This window comes from Apostichopus japonicus, chromosome 20 (assembly GCF_037975245.1).
Source record: "Apostichopus japonicus isolate 1M-3 chromosome 20, ASM3797524v1, whole genome shotgun sequence".
NCBI lineage: Eukaryota > Metazoa > Echinodermata > Holothuroidea > Aspidochirotida > Stichopodidae > Apostichopus > Apostichopus japonicus.
In genome coordinates, this window is record NC_092580.1 from 470,370 (window position 1) to 494,801 (window position 24,432).

The 24,432-nt window shown below is 39.5% G+C and overlaps 2 protein-coding genes across 1 annotated transcript; one reads left to right on the forward strand and one right to left on the reverse strand.

The window, feature by feature from the left end:
• LOC139961011 (uncharacterized) overlaps positions 1-24,432 on the forward strand; it is a 426,752-nt gene that overhangs the window by 231,945 nt on the left and 170,375 nt on the right.
• LOC139961264 (uncharacterized) lies at positions 1,842-16,559 on the reverse strand. The gene is made up of 5 exons (XM_071960348.1): positions 16,455-16,559; positions 11,327-11,428; positions 10,012-10,212; positions 4,326-4,398; positions 1,842-3,134 (listed from the first exon to the last, which is right to left on the reverse strand). Exons 1-5 carry the CDS (start codon positions 16,557-16,559, stop codon positions 2,836-2,838), a joined length of 780 nt encoding a protein of 259 aa, XP_071816449.1. The 3' UTR covers positions 1,842-2,835.

Sequence of the window (24,432 nt, forward strand, 5' to 3'; positions counted from 1 at the left end):
ATTATCTGACCGAGTGACCGGAAAAGGCTTTTTGTTTATATGATTTCTATTTTTTTCATAAGTCATAAATCTGGACTTTGAAGTTTAAATATTAGAAACGAGCATTAATTCTCAGCAGTTCTAGTGGCGCAGTTGGTAGTGCTCTGGACTGACAAACTCCGTGTCTCAGGTTCGATTCCCAGACAGAGCATTTTGATTTTTTTCTCTTTTCCTTCTTCCATTCTGGACTTTGAAGTTTAAATATTAGAAACGAGCATTAATTCTCAACAGTTCTAGTGGCGCAGTTGGTAGTGCTCTGGACTCACAAACTCCGTGTCTCAGGTTCGATTCCCAGACAGAGCATTTTGATTTTTTCTCTTTTCCTTCTTCCATTCTGGACTTAGAAGTTTAAATATTAGAAACGAGCATTAATTCTCAACAGTTCTAGTGGCGCAGTTGGTAGTGCTCTGGACTCACAAACTCCATGTCTCAGGTTCGATTCCCAGAGAGAGCAGTTTGATTTGATTTTCTTTTCCTTCTTCCATTCTGGACTTTGAAGTTTAAATATTAGAAACGAGCATTAATTCTCAACAGTTCTAGTGGCGCAGTTGGTAGTGCTCTGGACTGGAGAGACACAGACAAACTCCATGTCTCCGGTTCGATTCCCAGACAGAGCATCATGTCTGCGGTTAATGTCTAGACAGAGCCTTTTACTTTTCTGTTCTTTGGAGGGAGTGGAAGTATAAATATAAGAAACGAAGTTTTTCCAGAGGGAACCGAAATGGTGTAATTGGTTATTCCATCGTTCAGTAAGCGATTGGTTTGGATTGCATCGGTTCAAGCCCCAGGTGAGTATTCGCAAAAGGAGTTCTGACAAGTGGATAAGGTGAATCCCGAAGGCGGGCGGTCCCCCTCCTCCTGGCAGGTGGACAAGGTGAGTACCGAGGGTGACAGGTGAGAGGGGGAGGATGAGAGGGGGTGAGGGTGCAGACAAGGTGAGGTCGCCGCCCCCTCCCCCTGACAAGGTAAAGGCGCGGACAAGTGGAGTTCGCCGCCACCCCTCCCCCTGACAAGGTTCAACGCGGACAAGGTGAGTTCGCCGCCACCCCTCCCCCTGACTAGCTAATCGGGGGTGAGGGAGTAGTGGAGAAAATGTTTTTACAAAAAAAGACTTTTTCTCTAAACAAGTCCAAACAGCAGGATCTTTAAATATTTGTAAAGCTTTAGAAACCAGAGGCCCACCTAATGGTCTAGTGGTAAAGACTTTTGCTTTTGCATCTCAAGGTCCCTGGCTCAAACTCAATCTTTGCTTTTCCTTTTACAATACTCATGTAAAAGGAAGAAAAAAAGGAAAAAAAAAGAATAGACTTTGAAATAACTTCTTTTTTTTAATGACAAATCAGTTCATGGACAGGATATACCTTCATCCCTCCCACCACAGTTAATACCCTTCAACTACCTGTCCAGAAACAGGTTATCCCTCATCAAATTATTATGCAAATACTAATCAAAACATGCAATACATATTTCATAAACATTCTTAGTGATACCTGCATCTACTATTGAGATGGTTGGGTGACAACAGACAGTTAGTTTCTATAACGTTTCTATTATTTATAATATCAGCCTGGAGGGCAGTTATTTAATGATACTAAGCAGTCACATGCACATATGGGATAAGCCTATGGCCTTTTTACTTCACACCAGGTGGCTATCCAATTCACACCAGTACATTCTTTTTGGACATTTTTTTTTAAACATTTGGAAGACCATTTCAACATGAGGGGAAAAAGAATTGATTTCTCCTAGATAAAAATAATAACCCCATCTTACTTTAGCCAGATAGGGCTTGAATCCATAGGTTTGCTTGACGACAAGTTCCCAACAAAAAGGAGTTGGCCTTCCATGGCTGATTGCTGATTCAGTTTACAATACCATGGCGCCCCTGCTACCATCAATAAAATTGTCTTTAACTTTCATTTATTAACTAAACCTGATTTTGAATTAATTTTAGATAACTCAATTTTTACATTTTTTGCCCTCCAGTTTGAAAAAGGAAACATTACTACCATAGCACAAACAACATATATGTGGAAAGGTTGCTCCCTTTCATTGCTGTCTCAATCACCCCCCCCCCCCCGGCTCCGACTACCACACCCCAAATTATATACACGAAGAGTGCATTATTGAAAGTTTCTTTAAATATAGCCTTATCATGCAGCAAACCTGTGCTACTGCAAACTGAAAATTCAATTCAAAGATTCTCCCTCTTCACTTTCATTTCTCCTTCTCTATCCTTCGCCTCACCACCCCCCACCCCACCCCTGGTCCTTCCAACTACCATCCATAACTCCTGCCAATATTAAATTCAGTCACCTTATCATGCCCCCATAAAGTGTCAGTCAGTCAAGCACCACAATGTTTGTAGACCAAGAAATCAACAACCGAAACCCATTTTTAAAACTTTAAAGCCCCATCAAATAAAGATGCTGTTTTTTTCTTCTTTTTCTCTAAACAAGATAAACAAGATAAACACACAAACACCAAATCCAAAATATATAAAATTCCAAATCCCATTTTGAATATTCTTCAAATTTTGTTTGCCAAGCCAGGTTAAAAAAGTGAGTGTTATTCTTTTTGGCCTTCCTTTGTTGCAATGCAAACACAGAGGTGTTTGCATTGCAACAAGGTGTAGTTTTCTATACTAAAAAACAAATAAAATCAAATAAAACTTAAATAAAAGATGATTATAGCACATGCAGGAGAAGAGTGAGAGCCCTCCCAAATACTACCGGCTTATGTATACAAAAGACCTTTTTCCGAAATCCTTTTTCCGACATCGTGGCAAATCGAGAGTTACTTTTCACCCCCGCTCCACCATCCACGCAGGAACCCACCCAGACCCCCCTGCGGGGACGATTTATTCTGTTCCAGTTTCTCATCCAAGGAGGGTAACTCTATATGGTTCAGAGCTATGTCAAAGAAGAGCGGTTTGCACGGTGACGGCTTAAAGTCCAGTGGAAATGTGGTGAAGTTGGGCTTGGCGGCCAGGTCCGGCTGGTTGGCGTTGTACCGGTCAAGCCATTCCGCCAGCGGTCGATTGTCCTTCAGACCGAGTTGCGCCATTCCTTTGCTGATGAAAGGTTCATTGGAATCTGAAAAATGAACGCAGAGAGGTTATTGGTAAGCCATGGTTTTTTTTTTATGTATTCTTGGGTGGAGGGTATTTTCTATGGGTGAGGATAATCCGGAGGGTGGGGGAAGTCAATTCAATTAACTGTGAGAAATGTCATTGAATTAGGAACCACCTAAGGCCTATTCTCATCTTTGTAGTAAGTTTGTCACCTTGGGCTACGTGACAGTTCATAAGTAGGGGGGGGGGTATATTCGAGTGGAATTTGGGATTCAAATCCCTGAATAGAGAAAGTTTACAAAAACTTGTTAATTTGCAGTCATTTTTTGTTATTGCTGTCACAAACAGAAATGGATACCCACTTTCTATTATTTGTAGATGACAGAGACTGGTTCAATCGCAGCCTACAAGGCCAGATAAACTCTTTATATTTTGGCTTTCAATTTCTTTATTCTGACAAATTTCGATAGCACAAAAGACGGCAGTTTTGATCAGGCTTTTGATACTTCCTTGTGATCCCTGAACATCATACATTCAGCTACAAGCAAAAATAACTGTTGTCTGTCCTGTCCACCACAATAATCCTATTGTAATATTTTCAGACCCTAAGGGCTAATAGGTCTCTTCCCCCCCCCCCCCAAAAAAAAAAGGTGTGAAAAGGGGCGGTGCTGCTTCCAACCGAATGAATCTTTTCACTCATTGTTTAACCAAAGAGAAAAATTTGGGAAAGAAAACAACAGATTATTAATATAAAGGCCATATTTCTCTGAATCATTGTCTATGCTCTGATGGAATACATTTGTTCCAGTAGCAGGGTTCAATTCCAAGGTTCCAAATGGACACGGCAGTTTAATCTGCATTTTCCTGACGATCAGACCCAAAAGAGAACATCGATATGTCTCTCCACTGTTATCCCAAAGAAGAAACCTTTCAGAAACTCAAGGGTACTAAAGGATTTCTTCCTTTTAAATTAACCAGCGTCCTACACAAAATTAACAGGGTAGTAACATGATGGTCTCTGCCTGATTCCCCCTCCCCCCCACCCAATTTCTTTTCTTAAAGTTTTGGTATTCATCCTTTCATATATAGTCCATCTTGCATTTTGCCTTTTGAAAAACAAGAATCCTTAATCTTCATCCAAAGCAGCAAAAAGTTTCTTGCCAAACACAGTACATTGATTATTATTATTATTATATTATTATTAAGTACATACCTAGAATGGAGGCCGCCTGAGCAGAGTACTTCAAGTCGTTGATATCTTGCGCAAGAGTGTCCAATTCCTCTACCTATTGATTAAATGAAACCAAAATCTAATCATGATGTCTTTAGGGAGTTTAGAGTTTAGGGAGTTTTTAGGGAGTGTCACTACCCGACAAGCCCTATAGGGTTTTTTAATACACTTCCTTTCACAAGTTTTGTTTCTTATCTCCTTCTATGTCATATGTCATACTTATGTTAAAATAGAACAAAAATCAATAAATGAAATGAAATAAATGAAATTAGTTACCTTTTTTTTTAATTCGAGTAAAAGTTTTGTCTTTGTTGTTGTTGATATCAAATCAAAAGGAGTTTAACCCCTGGTCGACCTGGCGAGAGGTCCTACGGGGGATAATAAGTTTGTTTTTATAGAATAGACATTTTTTTTTTTTTTTTTCTTGGAAAGGTTGTCTATGTTCAGTCAGGGAATTGCTGGTAAATGAAGTCTTATATATTTATATTGGACAGGATAGCCATAATCATACCCGAGGTCAGAGTCAAAGAGTCACTTAGGGAGGGATTTCTAAAGGAGAGGAATTTTTTAAGTACTGAGAATTGTGGAGACGGAGTGGTTTCTATTGTTTGGGTAGGGAGTGGTTGTGGTTTCTATTGTTTGGTAACAATATAATCTGTATATATAAGTATACTTGGGCCTAGAACCATTTAGGAAAGGATTTTTTTAATGGAATGAGACTTTAAGTAGTAACAATTGTGAATACAGAAAGGGTTTGGTTTTGGGGTAGTGAGTTGTTGCGACTTTGTATTTCAGGGGGAGGTCTTCAATCAAAGGGTCGTTCTCGAGGTTGTTTTTGTATAACTTGGTGTTGAATTCTTCAAGTCGGGTGAAAGTAGATTTTGTGTTTCCTGCACGGAGAACGTACAAAGTAGCAATATAGGTAGGGATTTTGAGTGCGAGTCGATAAGCTGTGGTGTGGATTCTGTTTAAAATTTGTTTATTGGGATTAGAGATGGTAAGCAGGGAGATGCTCCCGTAACTGAGAATCATTTTTACTTTGGATTTATAGATTTGGATAATGGTTTTCGGAGGGAAGTTATATTTGTGTGAGAGGATTTGAATGGATTTAAGTTGGAACCAGCAGCGTCCTGCAGTTCTGTTACAAAGTAGATTAAACGATAATTTGCTATCGAAAGTGGTACCAAGGAAGGTTGCATTAGGAGTAGCAGTGATTGAGGTGTTGAAAAGATTCATTTTGGCAATATGGTTATGGTATTTTGAGTTTATTATGGAGAAATTGGCTAGGTTAGATATTGAGGGATATATTTTTGTTCTCCACATCGAGCACCACTTTTCGAGATGTGTAATTGCTCTTTTAATATTTAGTTCCGTCATATAGATATTTTTACTGGTGCTCCAAATGGCTATGTCGTCAGTGTACTGACTATAGCTGTATTTAGATAGAGGGGGGATGTTCAAATCATTAACATATAGGGTGCAGGGGAGGGGGCTGAAAACAGCGCCCTGTGGAGTCCCTGCACTAAGTGGAAAAGGTTTTGATTGTTGGTTTTTGTAGCATATTTTGGCATTGCGCTCACTAAGGAAAGAGGAAAGAAGTCTGGTGTAATTGGAGGGGAGATTAAAGTTAAGTAGTTAAATTCTTATGCCGTTGTGCCAAGTTTTGTCGAACTCCTTTTTGGCATCAAGGAAGAGGGCAGTGGTATCATGTTTTTTTATGAAGCCGATGCGAATTTCTTTGGAAAGGTGGAAAGTTTGGTTTATTGTAGATTTGTGTGCCCGGAATTAGCCTGATTGATACGGGCAAAGTGATTAATTTGCTCAAGGTGGTTTCTGGTGCGGTTATCTATAATTCTTTCGAAAATCTTACCTAAGGCTGGTAGGAGACTAATTGGTTGATAGTTTTGAATTTTGGTGTGTCTTTACTTAGTTTCGGTATTAAAATCATTTTGGCGGATGTCCACAGGGTTGGGAAATGACCCAGTCTAAGGAGTTTGTTAAATAATGGGAAAATATGAGAGTTAATGAATATCGGAGGCCCACGGAGGGGAATCTTTTAGCATTAGGTCATTTATGTTGTCAAGACCAGGGGAGGAGGCATTTTTGCATATTCAGTGGCACTATACCAATCATTTATATCTATTTCTTTGAGTAGAGGGATGTTTTTGTTGAGACATCCTTAGAAGTTGGGGATAAAGCTGGTTGCATTACAGATAATTGTACGGTTTATTTTGTGTTGGAATCTGTTATCGTATGGAGGGCCATCTAAGATATTGAATATAGTTTTCAAGTATGATTCACTAAGCTTTATTTGGTCTTAAGTTTTTGTGATGAGGTTACCTACTTTATCTCTAAGGCATTCGTCTGTATTACCTGTGTTTGGGTTGTAATGGGTTTTCGATATTTCTTTAATTTTTCCAAAAGTGTTTTGGGTTTTTGTCATTAATGATTGAATCGCATTTGTTTTGGACTCGGTTTTGGTCGACTGCCGATATTTGTCTATTTATTTGTTTTTCAAGTTGGTTAATTTAGGTTTTTAGAGTTGGATCTGGGGAGATCATATAGGTTCTATGTAGTCGACGTCTGATTTATTTGGTGTAAGAATATTCCTATTTAGTTTTGGATTTCTGTTTTGTTTTTAAGGGGCAGTGTTTTTTGAAGGTATTAAAGATATGTTGGGCAATGCTGTCACAATATATGCCGATGTAATTTAGCTTGTTGTTGTGGTAATTGGCAATAGTGTTGTTTGTTATGATCCCTTTTTAAATGATGTCCAGTCTGCTTTATTGTAATTATACGTTAATTTGTTATTTTGGATGCGACTGAGGTTTATGTCTAGCTCAAAAAGGAGTGGAAAATGGTCACTGATTAGGTCATCTTCTAGGATTTGAATCGAATGAGTTTTAGTTGCAAGGTGGTTTGAGGTTATGGCGTAGTCAAGTAGTTCAGTATTATTGTTTATTGGGTTTATCCTAGTTTTGGTATTTTGGTTAATTATTGTTAAGTTGTGTTTATCACATATTTCTAAGAGGGATATGCCTTTTTTCAGATATTTTGGTGCTACCAAAAATGATGTGGTGGGCATTTAAATCTCCTAGTAGTATTGTATTTTTATTAGAACTGTTTTTGATTGTGGATATGGGCTCATTTGGGGACTATAATAGCTAATAATGTGGAGAGGTTTATTGTCTCTTTCGAGTACAATTTCAATTGTTTGGGTTTGTTTGGGAGGAGGGTGGCTTTGAGGTTGTTTTTTTCAGCAATAAGTACTCAAACCATATATCGAGAGATATCGTGTCTGAAAGTTTGGTAACCAGGGATGCTAAGGTGGGAATTTGTATTTAGTTTAGTTTAAAGAAATGATATCCGGGGAGTGGTTGGCGAATATACTAAGTAGGAGGCTTAATTTTGGAAGGATACTGTTGATATTTAGGTGGAGGAACTTGACCGAAGGAGGGAGTGTGCTTGTCATGTAGGTGATTGAGGAGGGTTAAATATTGAAGGATGGTGGAGACGTTCCATAATTACAGTTTCTGGGATATTTAAGTTTAGGTGTTTTAGTGCTAACACGGTGGCGTAACTGGCAAGGTCGTCAGATTTAATATTAATGTTGGCTGTTTGGAAGGTGTATTGTACTAATTCAATTACAAAGGTTGGGATATTAAGTTTTTTTTCAGTGACGATTTTATTCGTTATTTCAATTTTAGGGGTAAAATTGGTTACATTCGCGTAGGTTCTTTGTTCTTGTTGTTTGTTATTAGCTTCAGTTTTAGCTTCTTTAAATTTTGGGCATCCTTTGTAAAGGGCGACATGAGTCCCTGAGCAATTGGCACATTTTGGGTTTTCTTTTGGTTTGGGACAGTCTTTAACTCTGTGGTTTTTGCCACATCTGAGACATCTGGTTTGATTTTTGCAAGTATGGGGGGTGTGTCCAAAGAGTTGACATTTGAAACATTGAGTGATTTGGGGGGGTTCGTGGTATTCTTCTGTTTTGTGTTTAGAGTATCCTAAGTAGAAACCTTGTTTGATTAGGGATTGTTGAGGCTCTTGTTCTTCAAACGTCATTTTTACTTTCCAAGCTGTATTGATTGTGGCATGACTAATGAGTCTTTTAGCTTGTACTGGGGTGTATTCTTGGTCTTTGAGTTCTTGTTCAATATCTTTGATTTGAATTTCAGGGTTTATGCCACAGGCTACTACGGAGAAGTTTCTTTGTCATACTTTTTTTGGGATTCTTGGTTTGGGGTTGCCTAGTTAAGTCTTTTGATTCCATGGTTTCAGGAGGATATTTGCAGTTTTAGGGTCATGGGGGTGATTAGGATGTCGTTACTACGAAGACGGTTTATATTTGAGATCATGGCATTTGGTTTTTCTTCATTGATTAGTTTAGCAAGTGTTTATTGGGTTTTTTGATAGTTCTGGTAAGATTCCTGATACAATGATTGTTTGAGCGGACTTTTTGGTGGTTGGTTTGGAGTTTGGAGATGGGTTTATTTCAACGTATATTGGACGTTGTCTTTTTCTGCTATTTTTGTACAGGGATCCAGTCATTAATGTCTATGTCAAAATCAGAGAGGTTTAGGTTTTCGACTAAGGGGGCGGTTATAGGTGGGTAAGGGGTTGTCATATTGGCAAAACAGCCCCTCCCTACGGGTTTTAAATGGCTTTTATACAATGAAATTGATCATAAACTTTACTTACTAGAAAGAATTAGTCTCCAGCCTAAGACGGCGGACGGAAAGAATAGGAACTCCTTTTGAAGAGACACACTATGAATCGAAAGTGTATTCTGCGGCGTTGTGTTGGTATCCAAGGAGGCGTACGTTTTGTAAATGGCGGGTAAGTCATAGAGTGAAGGATGATGGGGTGGCGCTATGTCAAAAAGCTAACTGTTGATCAATATAGTCCACAGAACCCTAAGGAAAGGAGAGGAATGCACAAGAAATAGCCAGTTTTCTTCAAAGTAAGTCTCGTACATTTAGCACAAAACATAAAAAACTAATTAGCAACTAATTCCAACAAAGTTTAGACTGTGATTGAAACTTTACTGGTGGAAACATAATTAAATATGTATTTTTATGAACCTTTCTTTCTTATGACTAACCTTGACTGTATATTGCAGCTTTCCAGCTTAGCTGGTGTTTTTCCTTCAAATGAGTTTTCTTGAGTCATCTTTGAGTTTTCTGATCTTGACAACAATCAACTGTCTTTTTAATTTACCACAACCCAGACCACACTAATTGGCAACTCTTTCCAACAATCTAAGGCAACAATCATCAATTTAAGACAACCAAATTACTAATTACAAAATGATTCCAACAAACTAAGGCACCGGGTCTCATTAATTTAGCACAAAACAGACCACACTAGTTAGCAAATCATATCAATAAACTAAGGCAAAACTTATAAATTTAATACAAACACACCACACTAACTACCAACAAATTATCACAGTACTCCTCTTCAATTTAGCACAAATAGACCACACTAATTAGCTACTCATTCCACCAAACTAAGGCACAATGTCTCTTTAATTTATCACGAAACAGACCACACCAAAGTACCGACTGGTTCCAACAGGCTAAGGCACCATGTCTCGAACATTTAGCACTGATCTTTACAAGCAACTGTTGAGAGGACAAGACTGATGTTCATGATACTGGCTTACAATGATGTTTCCCTTGAAACTTAATTTTTCTCCAATTTCTGTTAAATCACCTCCAGATAGCACTTCCAGATCTCTCTGTAGAGGACAAGCTTGAAGGATCTTCTCGTATTTGGTGGAGTTGAGATCTTTACCAAACAGAACGTTTCCTCTCACGGTATCATTTTGGATCCAAGCTTGTTGAGCAACATAGGCCAGAGATCTCTGATGAAAGGAGAGGAATACAAAACAAATTAGTCATTTTTCTTCAAAGTAACAGCAAAAGTAAAAAAGTCAAACCCTGTTAACAACCAAACTGTCAGCCGTGAGACAAAACATGTATACTCTTCTAGAGGGGCAATTTGTGAAAGAAATGAAATTTTATGGTCAGATCAAAGTTATTGGACACTGGTTTGAACAACTCTCAAAAAAGACCTCACTAAATACCAACTCGTTCCATCAAACTAGGTACAATGTCTTATTAATTTTAGACAACAAAAATACTTATTACAAATTCATTCCAACAAACTAAGGCAACAGGTTTCATTAATTTAGCACAAAACAGACCACACTAATTAGCAACTCATATCAATAAACTAAGGCAGAACTTATCAATTTAATACAAACACACCACACCAATTACTGACTGGTTCCAATAGGCTAAGGCTGAGGTCTTATACATTTAGCACAAAAATGTCTCCTACATTTCTAATTAAAAACTAATACCAATAAACTAAGGCACCATGTCTCAATAATTTAGCACAAAAACAGACTACATCTCATGCCAATAAACTAAGAAACCAATTAGGTTCATTTTGATGTTGTCATGGTTGCTTGGAATGAGTGGAATGTGTCACTCTGTTCAAACTATATCATGGAACTTGTTCAGCCTTTCTGTAAGAATAGTAGTTTAGCACACAAAAAACAACATCAAATACCAACTGGTTCCAACAGGCTAAGGCACCATGTCTCATACATTTAGCACAAAAACAAGAACACACCAAATACCCACTGGTTCCAACAGGCTAAGGCACCGTGTCTCGTACCTTTAGCACAAAAACTGACCACACCAAATAATTCCAACAGCCTAAGGCACCGTGTCTCATTCAATTAGCACAAAAACACACCACACCAATTACCGACTATTTTCAATAGGCTAAGGCACCGTGTCTCGTACATTTAGCACAAAAACAGACCACACCAAATACCGACTGGTTCCAACAGGCTAAGGCACCGTGTCTCTTACATTTAGAAATGATCTTGACAACAATCAACTGTTGAGAGGACAAGACTGATGTTCATGATACTGGCTCACACTGATGTTTTCCTTGAATCTTACTTTTTCTCCAATTTCTATTAAATCACCTCCAGATAACACTTCCAGATCTCTCTGTAGAGGACAGGCTTGAAGGATCTTCTCATATTTGGTGGAGTTTATGATCTTTTAACCACTTGTTCTAAACCTGATCCAGCTTCATTACAGACATCCAAGACTCACAATTTTCCTTCAATTTTCTTCATCTTCTTCTTTCACCTGAGACAGTATTGTAAAAGATAAGAAGATTTCATATATTGGAAAGCAGATAGACATTGCAACTAGACTCATTTTTATACACTCCCTCCCTTCCCTCCCCCTGACTACCTAAACAACCCTGACTGCTGCCTCATTGATATAACAATATATAAACAAATGTATATGATTGTGGTTTAATGGCAGAAATAAACGAAACAAATACCAGAGCTTAAATATTTCTGTGTTACTATAGTAAACTGCATACCCAAACGGAAGCATTACAGAATCTTCAATGTCTCAGACCTCCAGCAGGATGTTACAGTCACAGTTCATGGAGTCTCCTTGTGAATCAGTGTGGCCAATGCAATGCTGTAAAGACAAATATCAAAGCAATATGTACAGTATATATATACCTTTGGTGTGACATAAATTTAAGTATTTTTTTTAAAGTAGTTTTACATAAGATCATCTTTCTGTTTGCATATGCAGATACCTTTTTGATGAATGTTTACAAACATGAATAAACTGTACCTCTATTTGTTACTAAGTGCCTGTTTATTTTTAATACTTGCAATATGACTCTTTAATGAACCTTACTAGACATTGCTATCAAACCTATGGAGTACTTCGTAAAATGCCAAAACTTCCTTTGATGTATATTGTTCACTATAATGGTCAAGCTGATTGAAAGGAATGAATTCAACACAATTTGAGAACATTTCATCAGTCAAACAATTTGGAGAGCATGTACTAGTTTAAACAAACTTAGCAAGCACATTCATGAGGAACTGGAAAATTGAAAAATGTCTGAAATAAACATCATTCTTGAAACGAGAAACTTGACAAGTGAAATAAGGACCGACACTTAAGCTACAACAAGTACACTTAGCAAAGATGAAAACTGGCTTTTCAGCCAACACACAAGTACCAACAACATATTAGTATATTCATGGTAAACCATCATGTGCTTCCATGACTTCTAGCACCTGTGTAATAATATTCTATATCAACAAGGACAGAGATACTATATATTGTACTTATCTCTCAATACTCTTAATATGTGTTTACCATGAGTTGTGTTCCTCACAGCTTTCAATCAATGTTTTCAAATTGAAAACCAACTCAAAGACAATTACTCAACAATGAGAGGTCGACTTAGCAAAGTTTGAATTCGGTTTAATAATAATCAAAGTTTCAGTGAAACAGTTCTGCAGACCATAAAATCATGCCTTAGGCATCAAAGAAGGCTATGATCTGATAAAGATATGCCAAGAGTTGGACCAATACTGTTAAGCCTAGCTTCAGGTCAAAATTATGCTAGTTGATCAAATTAATACATGTATATCAATTTAGTTGCCTACGCTAGGTAACATCAGCTTTCATGGAGAGTTTTCTCCATACTTGAACCATCACTAACATCAATTAGACCACAGAGCTAGGCCTAATTGCTTGAGAATTTCATTTTACAAAGTACTGTTGCTTGTATAAGAAGCCTAGGATAGGCTAGTTAGTCCTCATCTCTATCTAGCCTTCGCTTTGGTAGGCTAGCCTAGGTTTCCCATTTTCATTTGGTGGTAGGCCTAGCCTGGGGCCATCTGTTCCCTCCCCTAACAACGTTATTTTCCTCCCACTTAAAAGTTGAACAACTTACATTAACATTTTCAGGGGAGTTAACTAAGGTTTTTCATGGGAGGCATATTGGCTAGGCTATGTGGAAAGAATAGATGTTGTAAGTGGAATAACTGTAAGAAAAGATTTAAAGGGAGAAAGGTAAAGTTAAGGGTGAAAAATAACACGGTTAAGGAAACTAACATACTATTTTCAAGGGAGGAGACTGTTGTTCTGTAGGCTCTGACTGCATATTCTTGTAGAGTAAGCTTAAGAAAGTTGTGATAGTATGAAAATAGAAAATGTGACTAGGTATCTTCCTTGTGTAACTGTTCAGTGATTGGAAGATAAAAAAGTGTTTGTGAATAGGCCGGATTGTTTGCATAGGATTGTATGCGAACATGGGGTAATATACATGCGTGGAATTCATAGTGGTAATGGGTCGTTTGCTTGTAATGGCATTCATTGTGGGAATGAAATAACATAGAAAATTTAGCCTATAGGTATGCCCTCCTTGGTTCCTCTCCTTGTTTTCCTATTTACCAGTTTCTTCAATTACTACAGGTACAAGTGTCTCTTGAAATATGTTCCTTTCTTTCACCAAACTCTCCTAAATCACAAGACACATTTACTACATGCAGTTGCTTCACTACCTAAATTAATTCTTTCCACAGCCAAGCCGTATTTCTTTCCTCCCCTGAAAAACATTGGTTTCAACCCCTAAAAATAATTTCAGGGAGGAAACTATTGTTTTTATTCTTGGAAGTTGGAGAAGAAACCAACGGACTTGCCTGTCATGATGGAAAAAAAAAAAGGAAAGAGAGCTTTCATCCTAAGCTAATTTGTCCGGCTGCGAGTTAGTTTCTTGTGGATGTGTTACTGTTATTGTTAAGTGCTAGATGGCATAGCCTAGGCTATGGTAGGCTACTCTGGTAGGAATTTAAAGACATTTAGGCCTAGGCTAATTAAGTTAGGCCTAGCCTAACTGTACTAGCCTTAACCAGAAAGTAATTAGGCCCAACCAGCTAGGTCTAGTATTTTGTCGGAAGATATAAAGTGACCTACTTTACTTACGTTAATTGTCTAGTGAATAATCATATTAGGCCTAGATTAGCATTCCAACTAGTATAGACGCCAGTGCCTACGTGAGCTAGCCTATCGTTAGGCCTAAGCTATACTATTATATGATAGGCTAGCGTAATTTCTCACGCTCGCTGACTCAAACAATGTGAAGTACTAACTTGCTCCATAAAACTAATACACAACCTTCGAGCTGGCGAATATATCTGCCATTCACATTCTTTGGCAGTTACCCCCCCCCCCCCCCATACAGAATAGGCTACAAATTACAATTACGTATGAATTGTTAGCCAACGGCTGCCAGGAAGCGAACTGCACGTACTGCTCGTGTAACCTTTCGTGAGCTTTATATACAGATCATAATTCGCGCTCCGTTGCTTAACCTTTGACCACGACCGTGTGCGTCTATGGCAAGCCATGTGGGACAAACACCGCATAATATATCAACGTATTAATTGAAAAAAAATAAACTAGCAATGACATGCTAGATGCATATCCATTTGAAATCATTACATTTACAACGAAACAATTCAAATGTTCTCATAACATAGGCCTAAGGTCATTAAACATGTTGCATGGTCAAGATAATTTATTGAGTTCGCTGCGAATCTCGTCACAAAAGTTGTTTTAATGACCAATATATCATTACTCGAATGGGTTGGTCTGGCATTAGGCCTAGGCGGGACAGTAGGCGTACTGTCATGATCAACCCGGGGGGGGGGGGCGAGGGTGTAGGTCTGGCGTATCCATGGGACAGACATTCTAAAGATAATAATTTACACTTTTTGAGGGGGCCGGACTCTTGGGGCGAATCTTGACATAAAAATGTCAACCTAAAATTGTTTAGCTAGCTGCATGAACATTCTCAGATACAACAAATTTTGGCAAAAACTGCTTGAATTTTGTGATAAAATGTCACATTTGAGATTTTTTAGATAAACTGTCTGAATTTTTAACCCATTCCCCAATATAAATGAAGGTATTAAATGAAATTCACTGTTTCTCTGATCCATGTAGAGGTTTTGTTCTTAAAGTACAGTCTTACCTTTTTGTGCAGAGTTCTAGAGCATCTGTTCCTTATGCATGTCTTGAAGTAGAGGTTGGGTAAAGGAGAGGTTTGCTAAATTTTAATAGAATCAAAAGTTATATCTACTTCAGTTGCTGTAACTGTATCTTAGGTGCCCCCCCCCCCTCCCTCTGCCAGCTAGGTTTCATCTAGGATGAACCACTGGTGCTGTGATCGAGTGGATACAGGCAATGGCATTTGAAGCAATGAGGTTTGGCAATCAGGAGGTTCTATGTAAGGTGGGTTTATCATCCAAGAGCAGTCTACAGTTTTCCCATCTGAAATGAGTTTCTAAATTTTATATAAAATGTTGAATTGGAAGCCACCCGTAGTGTAAGTTGTGATCCATACGCCTGTGCGCGGGCTTCTCCCACATTTGTGTTTGGTTAAGCTTTGTAAAAATAACTGCTCATTATTATTATTACAAGGGCCGTGTAACCCCATTCTTATCTTTGGTATGGTTGGAGGGGGTATCTGCATTTGTTGGATGTGTAGTGCAATTGGACACCAAGATCGATTAAGAAACAGAAAACCACATTTACATAATGTTACAGCTCTGATATAAATCTTTGCTTTATAAGAAACTCAAAGGACAGCCATTTATTTTACCACTCCGTGGAAGCTGGAATCCTTTTTATGTATCAACAGCATACATACACACCATAATTGAATGATAATTAAACAGTAACATAAAAGATAAAAGTACTAAAACTGAAAACATGATAAGAAAATGACATCCCTTGATCAAAGTACAGTGAACTGGAGCCTCTGGAGAGAGATGTATACTAATACAAGCCTTTTAATTAGGTTGTGATATTGTGTGTTCAATCACATCTATAATAATCAACAATGTGGGTAATCATTAATAAGTACTCATTTGAGTGTGAAAATAAAGCCTACAGGTTGTCAAATAATTCATTGTTAACAGTTAGATCATATAGCAAACAGAACAAGTAGCTACAAAGGAACGTACTTCCTTCATAAAATATCGCCCCAAGTGTCTTGCAGCATATATTATGTAACTTAATTATACTCAACTATCAGAGTGAACAATAGAGTTAACAACTCTACAGTAAAGGCTACCATTTGAATACTGTACTATTGTTACGCCCTGGGTTGTTCGGGATGCGTGTACCCCGTATTTAGAATGCGCCCAGGGCTACTAAGAATATGTTTTCCCGTTTTGTTTGAATAATTTACCCTGCGATTTGTTGTCCATTCATTCACCATTCCATTTACTTTTGTTTTATTATGCAGGTCTCTTTCGCTCTCCCCGTCGTCTGCCATCACCAGCATTCCAGGCATTCGCTCTTTTATTACGCGAGTTGTTCTGTTTACCGTTTATCTATTGTACTTTCACTTGCTCTCTTTACCTTGTTTAATTAAGACGTTGTTTTTCTTATGTATTTTGTTTTGTGGACACTTAATTTATTTCGTTGAAGTTCGGGCAGAGAACTGGAGACCAGCGGTGAGCAGCATGGCAATTAGAGTATAGTATTATTTTAAAGGCAAGGTTCATTTATTTTAGAGAGCGGGTCCGGGAGTGAGGGCTGACTACCGGGCGCGATTCCTTTTGTATTGTACAACTAATAATTTCCCGTCCTGGTTGGCTTCTTTGCATGTTATAGACTCTGGAGGTAGGGTCAAATTAGGGCTCTCCCCGGAGGTATTGCAGAAGTTAATCGGGGCGGGACCACATTAGGCAGTATTTGTTTAGTCTGCCGTTGGCGCCACGTGTCAGGTATTCACTCTCGTGATTCTTAAGAGCCGTGCTGCCCACGCCCTGGTATGTAGTGTATTTGTTATTTATTTAAACTGAATCTCTGCCCGGAACGTTGTTTGCTTTTATATTTGTGTACGGCAGAAAGTCACTGCCTTATTTTTGTTAAGTGTATGTTTAAAGTTAATTAAGCTATTAAATTGTTGATTTGAGACCCAGTTCTCTTTAACTATATTCTTCTCTCTTTTTTGTGTATTGGTTCAAGCCCTGCTAGCATAAGTCTTCGCCTCCCCCCTTCCCCTGCCCTGACATCAGGTGGCCTCCAGCTGCCTGATTTCCCACGCTACCGCTCGGCCGGGGTACAAGGGCGTTACAGAAATTGGTGTCAGAAGTGGGATTATTTTTGTCACCCCACCTCCCTATTTCAAGTTTGCTGGCAGGGCTTTGGAGCCCCATGGTATTTGCGAGTTATTTTTATTTTGAAAATTTAATATCATACCAAGTTTCTTTACCTTTAAGTAAGCCTGGTTTCTGGAAGGAGGCGAGATGGCTGCACGACGAGAGAGCGAGGGGGACTCTGTGGAGAGGCTTATTGCCGAGATAGAGGCACTGGAGAGAGAAGCTGAGGTTCGTCAATTTAATCTTACCAGGGATAGGGATTGGTTATATAATAGGGGTACTTCGCCAGGCAGAGGGGTTCGTAATTCAAATGCCTTAGGTGACTCGTTCCGTAAACCTATTATTATGCCAGATAGTTATGATGGGAGAAGAAAGTGGGATCATTAGCTGACTCATTTTACAGTCTGTGCGGAGATTAATGGGTGGACGGAATTAGAAAAATCAAAAATCCTGGTAGCTAAGTTAACTGGGCACGCCCAGGAGGTATATATGGGACTATCATCTACAGACCGTGGTAGTTATGAGACCACTGTAAACGCACTTTCTAGATTTTTTGCTCCAGCAGCCCTGACTAGCGCTAGAAGGGCAAAATTAAGATCTAGAGTACGGGCAGAGGGTGAGACCTTACCTGGGCTGTGCTCTTCAATCCGTCGGGAAGTGATAGAGGCTTATCCCGGCCTTGATATGCGAGCACATGACGAGTTAGCTCTAGAGTCTTTTTTTGGTGCTTTACGTGACAGGGATGCTAGGATCAGTGGCGTAGGAAGGTACTTTTGAGTGGGGGGGGCTGAAGATTGATGGCCGGCCTGGGGGAGGGGTTTAAGGGGAGGGGGACACCCCCTCCCCTTTGGAATTTTTTGCATTTCCAGGTGGTCTCAGATGCAATTTGGTGCAATATAGCACACTTCAACACCCACTCCGTTTTGTAAACTTAATTTTGTATTTTCACCTGGCCTTAGATGCAATTTGATGCTCCAAATGAGATTTTTTTCTCATTTGGAAATGAAAAGGGGTTTTCTGACTTGCGAAGTGGGGGGGGGCGGAATGATACTTCCGCCCCTCCCCCCCCGGTTCCTACACCCTTGGATAGGATTGTTGTTCGAAGGGGTAGACCCAAGACAATAGAAAATACTCTGCATCTTGCCCTTGAGGTGGAGGCTATTGACCAGGCAGTGATGAAACCCCGGCGTTCTGTCTATACTGTTTCGGCATCGTCGGATATGGTTGGCGGAATTACTGAAAGATTGGATAGGCTGGAAGTACAATTGGGAAAAGGTTTGGAGGACAATGCTAGGTTAAGTCAATTTGTTCAGCAAGGTCCGCCAGCGCCACCCCCTTTGACTGGGTCTGGGCCTGGTCCCATGCAGTGTTGGAGGTGTGGGCAGTTAGGTCACATTAGCCGGTACTGTCCCTCTAAGCCAAGTAGACAGGGATCGGGAAACTAGAGTCAGTCGGGGATGAGGGGTGCCCCTCGACTGAGCAAATTGAAGCCCTGCAACGTTTTGGAAATGGGGAGAAGGTCAAGTCAGGGGGAGCTTTGTGTGCAAATATACGTATCTCTAATACCGAGATTGCTTTTTTAGTAGATACTGGCGCTGGTACTACCATCATTAGTGTTCAGACATGGGAGCATTTATGCTCTGCAGGTAATTTGGCTCCACTTACTGAGACGGGAGCCAGTTTTGCCGATGTTGATGGTAGGCCACTCCAAGTAAAAGGTAAATGTAACTTAACCTTCAAATTTCACACCCTGAAGATTCCAGTGCAAGTCCTAGTTGGCGGTATCACTGCCCCTGGTTTACTTGGAATTGACTTTTGAGAACATGAATGTTTGATACATTGGGAGGTGAACCCCTATTGTTTGTTGGTAGGACCCGTTTAGCTGTTCCTCTTTGTGAGACTCCGCTGGATCAGCCAGTTAGGGTAGCACTGGTTGAGACAGTCTTTATCCCTGCAGAGAGCGAGATTATGGTGTCAGGGGTGTTAGAATTGATGTATGGAGTGCCCCCGGGGAAGCTGAATGGGCCAGGCCTACTGGAAACTAAACCTGGAGTGCCTGAAAGCCGCCATGTTATGGTTGGACTTGCTTTAGTTGATACTTCTAGAAGGACTGTCCCTATTAGACTATTAAATGGTACTTCGAATCCTGTAACATTGTACAAAGGTACCCATGTAGGCATAGTTTCCCCCATTGCCAACGTTGTGGAGGTAGATGAGGTAGAGAACAATTATACCAGTGGGTTACCGGCCGAGATGGAAGATTTGCTCCATCGAAGTGGGGAGGGTGTACCCGATTGTGAGCGTATTCGTTTGAGGCAGTTTTTGCAGGATGACCGTAGTGTGTTCTCTTGCGAAGGTGACCCCTTAGGAAGGATTGGGTTGGTTAAGCATTGCATTGATACGGGTGATGCAACCCCAATCCGACAGCTCTCTAGGAGACTCCCCTTTCATAAACAGGTAGAAGCACAGGCCGAAGTGAATGAGATGTTGACGCAAGGCGTCATTTCTCCTTCTAAGAGTGCGTGGTCCTCCCCAGTGGTACTAGTGAAAAAGAAAGATGGCTCTTTGTGGTTTTGTATAGACTATCGTAGGTAAAATGACGTTACTAATAAAGATGCCTTTCCATTGCCTAGGATAGATGATAGCTTAGATGCATTGTCAGGGGCTAAGTGGTTTTCTACCCTTGATCTAAAAAGTGGGTACTGGCAAGTCGAAATGGACCGTAGAGACAGGGAGAAGACAGCCTTCTCAATGGGTAGTGGTCTTTATGAGTTTAATGTGTTACCTTTTGGATTGTGCAACGCCCCTGCCACTTTTCAGAGATTAATGGAGCAGGTACTTTGTGAGTTACATTGGCAAATATGTCTTATATATATCGATGATATCATAATATATGCCACCACGATAGAGGAGCATTTAGTACGCCTAGGAGAAGTTTTCGACCCATTAAGGGGGCAGGGTTGAAGCTTAAGCCTTCCAAGTGTGACTTGCTCAAAAAGGAAGTCAAGTATTTAGGTCACATTGTCTCTGATCACGGGGTGGGTACCGATCCCAGTAAGATCGAAGCAATCACAGATTGGCCCCCTCCCACAACACGTACTGAAGCAACTAAGGGGATTTCTGGGACTGTGTTCCTATTACAGGAAATTTATTAGGAACTTTGCAGAAATTGCCAGTCCCCTACATGCACTAACAAAGAAAGGCCAAAGGTTTCTGTGGTCTGAGGAGTGTGAAGAACGATTTCAGACTTTGAAATCTAAACTGATGACAGCTTCCGCATTAGCCTACCCAAATTTTAGTCAGATGTTTATCCTTGATACTGATGCTAGCAATACAGCAATAGGGGCTGTGTTGTCTCAGACCATTCGGGGTGAAGAACATCCTGCGGCCTATGCCAGTCTTACGCTAAGCAGTAGTGAAAAGAAGTATTCCATAACACGTAGAGAGCTTCTTGCTGTTGTAACTTTTATTAAGAATTTCCGCCACTACCTTTATGGCAGGAAATTTTTGTTACGCACGGATCATGGCTCCCTCCGTTGGTTGTATAACTTTAAATCCCCCGAGGGTCAGGTAGCTAGGTGGCTGGAAGTGCTGGGCACATATGATTTTCAGATAGAAACTAGGCCTGGCAGAGTGCATGCCAATGCAGACGCTTTGTCGAGAAGTGATCCCCCCATGGTGCATTCCGGAGCATTGCCTGCCAACCCTCCGAAAGAGACCCCAGGGTTTTGTAACATAGTTACGGCGGACTCTAATTAGGTTGAGAGCTGTACCAAGGAGCAGCTCAGGGGGTACCAACTAAAGGATAGTAATATTGGGCCAGTGCTGAATTGGAAGGAGAGTGGTTCTCGTCCTCCCTGGGAGCAGATTAGTGGGTTAGATAGGGCGGCAAAAGCTTACTGGGGCCAATGGGACCTGTTAAGCACACTATCTTCTAAATGAATGGAAACAGTTAAAAAGATAGTTCATACTGTTCCAGTCTTTGATACACTGTGTATGAAACCGGTGGGGATTATAAAGGTAGGTTTTACACGCTTCACCATGATGTAAGAAATATAAGGGTAATAAAAGGAATATCATACCATCAAAGAATATATAACATTAACTCAAAGGTCACTGTACATCTTGTCCTTTGATGTTAAATCTCACTATGCATTCCATCTGGACGGTCTGAATAATAATGTTTTGGAGGTTTCTATTCTCGCTCGTTCTCTGAGATTCAGCCAAAATATTTGGCAAACAATGCACCTACAAGATTGTCTGCTTATTAACTACACAATGGTACCAAACTAGGGTTAGGGAACAGTTTGTTTGTGTTTATAATGGAAGGCATAATGGGGCTTTATAGCTAAATATCACATGAAAGTAAGTACAAGCAATGAAGGATATTCATCAGAACACAACTACGAGGCAAGTTATAAAACCAACCAATTTACTCAGTTTTGAAATGTAAGTAAAAACAGAGGAGCTGTGTGCTATTCATGACCAACATTTTTGTTTGTGTTTACGTCGTATGAAAAACTCAAAATACCCATATCCGAATGGATTTAAAGAAAAATTGATACCATAGAAAATAAGTTGACAGTCGGGTCAAGTAGCTACTAGATAGTTCCCTAAAAACACTTTAAAGAGTTTTACTTCAGCACTGTCGAAATGGGTGCAATTAGTCTGTAAATATATGATGCTTGGCATGGCAAAACATGGATGGGACAGATATTGAGACTTTCATATTTAGAGAGGACAGAAACAAACAAACAAGCAGAGACTTAAAGTTGAATCCAGATGTCCATTTATCACTGAATGGAGAATCGGTTGAGAGAGCATTTCAGAGACGAAGACTGCATTGAAAGCTAAAAGATCAATCAATTTTGTGAAGTAGCATTTAACGTACTACACTTTTCATTCAATTCTAATTACCACCAGGTGAAGGCAATATTATGCAATATTTCTGTACGAAACCCTTGGTGTATTTCTCCCCCTCCGACCCACGCCCAAAGAGGTGCAACTTCACATGGCTAATTAGCCTGATCACCTCTGTCCCTTCTGCTATATGAAAAGTCAAGTAAGACATCTTGATCCTCTCTTACATTTGATCTTTCTGTGGTTTTAAGAATTTTGCATATTTTAAATATTCAGGGTGGCATTTAACCCCCCACTTCCCCACACCCATCACCCTTCACCACCAAGAAAAATGAAAATGGATGAAGTAAACAGGGTGAGAGAGAACTTCAGTTGCTACTGATGTTTGTTCTAATAATGTCCTCATAGATAATACAGAAACCTCAAGTCTGCAATATAAATCCACCGTGACAACATGATATTTCGGTTGCTTTTATTCCCAAGATGCGCTATTGTCCTTGTTTTGTTATTAAATTTATTTCCTATTCCTGTTGGCCTGGTTACATACCGTCACGAGAATCCGACAGTGGCGCATCCTGGTCGACCGAGTGGGGAAGGAAACCAAAACTTGCAACAACATCAACGACAACGACAGAGTAAATACAGACTTGTGACACGTTGTGACAAGTTGTGACAACGTCACAGCAAAATCACATCATTGTAGCAAATGCCCAAAAAGATGGCTGAATTAAGAAAGAAAACAGTTTCTCCTTTCTCCCCTCTTTTTGGTCGAGGCAACATCGTAGTTTGGAGAGAAAGTCAAGCAATTTTGGGGGATCTAGTTTAAGGAGATTGAAGAATGACAGGGTTTAAAGGTGACATGCACTACTGTAATTTGACTAAAAGTGGAGCTATATTCCATGCAGGCAATTTAGATTAAAGGAGCACTTTTTTCCCCATTTTTTTTGTTTTAAACTGTTTGTTAGTCAAACACTAAAACTAGAAACAGTAAAAACATGGTAAAGACTAACGCTAACAGCTAATATGGACATAGTCGGAGGTTAAAACTTCCTCTTTGTGTAATTTCTATCATTTGCACATCGATTATGTTCGTATTTGATATGGAATACATGGTTTGGTGTTTTATTGAGATTTTTCAAGCTGAATGCTACTTTAACTGAACAATAAACATAGAGTCTGGCAGGATCAGCACCGATGTTTTCAGAAAATCTGGCAAATCTAAAATAATATTCTTTGAGAATCTCCTGGGTATTAATTCTCTAAACTATAGTTTCATTATGAAATTATCTTCTTGTATTTTTTTTCTTTCTGATGTTCAGCAAAGATACACACATTACCATAAAAACATTTTTTCATGCAAAAAAGGGTGAAAGTGAAGCTTACGAAACCAATATCACTTCAAAAATAAATTCAAAACAAAACACTCAATTGAAAAGTAAACAAAAGCTGCAGGCAAGTCTTTCAAACATGTGAGTCTAGTCAAACCGATCCGAAAACAACTGCAATTTGGGGGGTGGGGATAGGTGGGGGTAGAGGTTGGGTAGAACAGCACTGATCAAACCGAGTTCACCAACAAAAGTAAAGCAAAGCATTGATTTATGACTCACATAAAAGGTGACATGATTTCTACACTTAAAACCAATCACTTTGTGTAATCATTAATGAAGAATATCAAAACAAGCCATAACTGAAAGATATTTGTTTCCGAGTAAGCTGGCTTCAGTAAGTTGAGATTGATCAATTAATTCGATCTTATCAATGGAAGTTTGTTCAACCTATTGATTTTAACATGAAGTGCAACTCCAGTGGCATGTCCAATTACTAGCTTCAGTGTCAATTTACCCACACATTTTACTGGGTGGAGTGCAGGGGTGGTGGGAGGAGGGCTAATATCTCAACTTTTCCCTGTAGCTCATGTACTTTCTTGTGGTACATTCACTGATATTACTTACATAGAACCTAACGGCAGGAATGTGGAGACCATCCGTCATTTTCACCGCACTTTAATAAGTACACATGAATCGTATCCTAACGACTGTCACACCAGGCACATTGATAAAACAAAATTGCCCCCCCCCCTTCCTTTTATTTTCTCTCTTTCTATTACTTAGTGCTTGTTTTGGATTAATGATGAAGATTTTTACAATTTTTCTAAGCAAGGATACTTAAGTCTTTGGCAGCCCATTGGTAGGTGCGGTC

Excerpts from the sequence above, each read along its gene's own strand:
- LOC139961264 (XM_071960348.1), bottom strand. The coding sequence starts at position 16,559 with ATGCCTGGAATGCTGGTGATGGCAGACGACGGGGAGAGCGAAAGAGAC. Across the intron at positions 11,429-16,454 it reads AATGGACAACAAATCGCAGG|ATCATAAACTCCACCAAATA; the intron begins GTAAATTATTCA and ends AGTGGTTAAAAG. Across the intron at positions 10,213-11,326 it reads TAATAGAAATTGGAGAAAAA|AGATCTCTGGCCTATGTTGC; the intron begins GTAAGATTCAAG and ends TCCTTTCATCAG.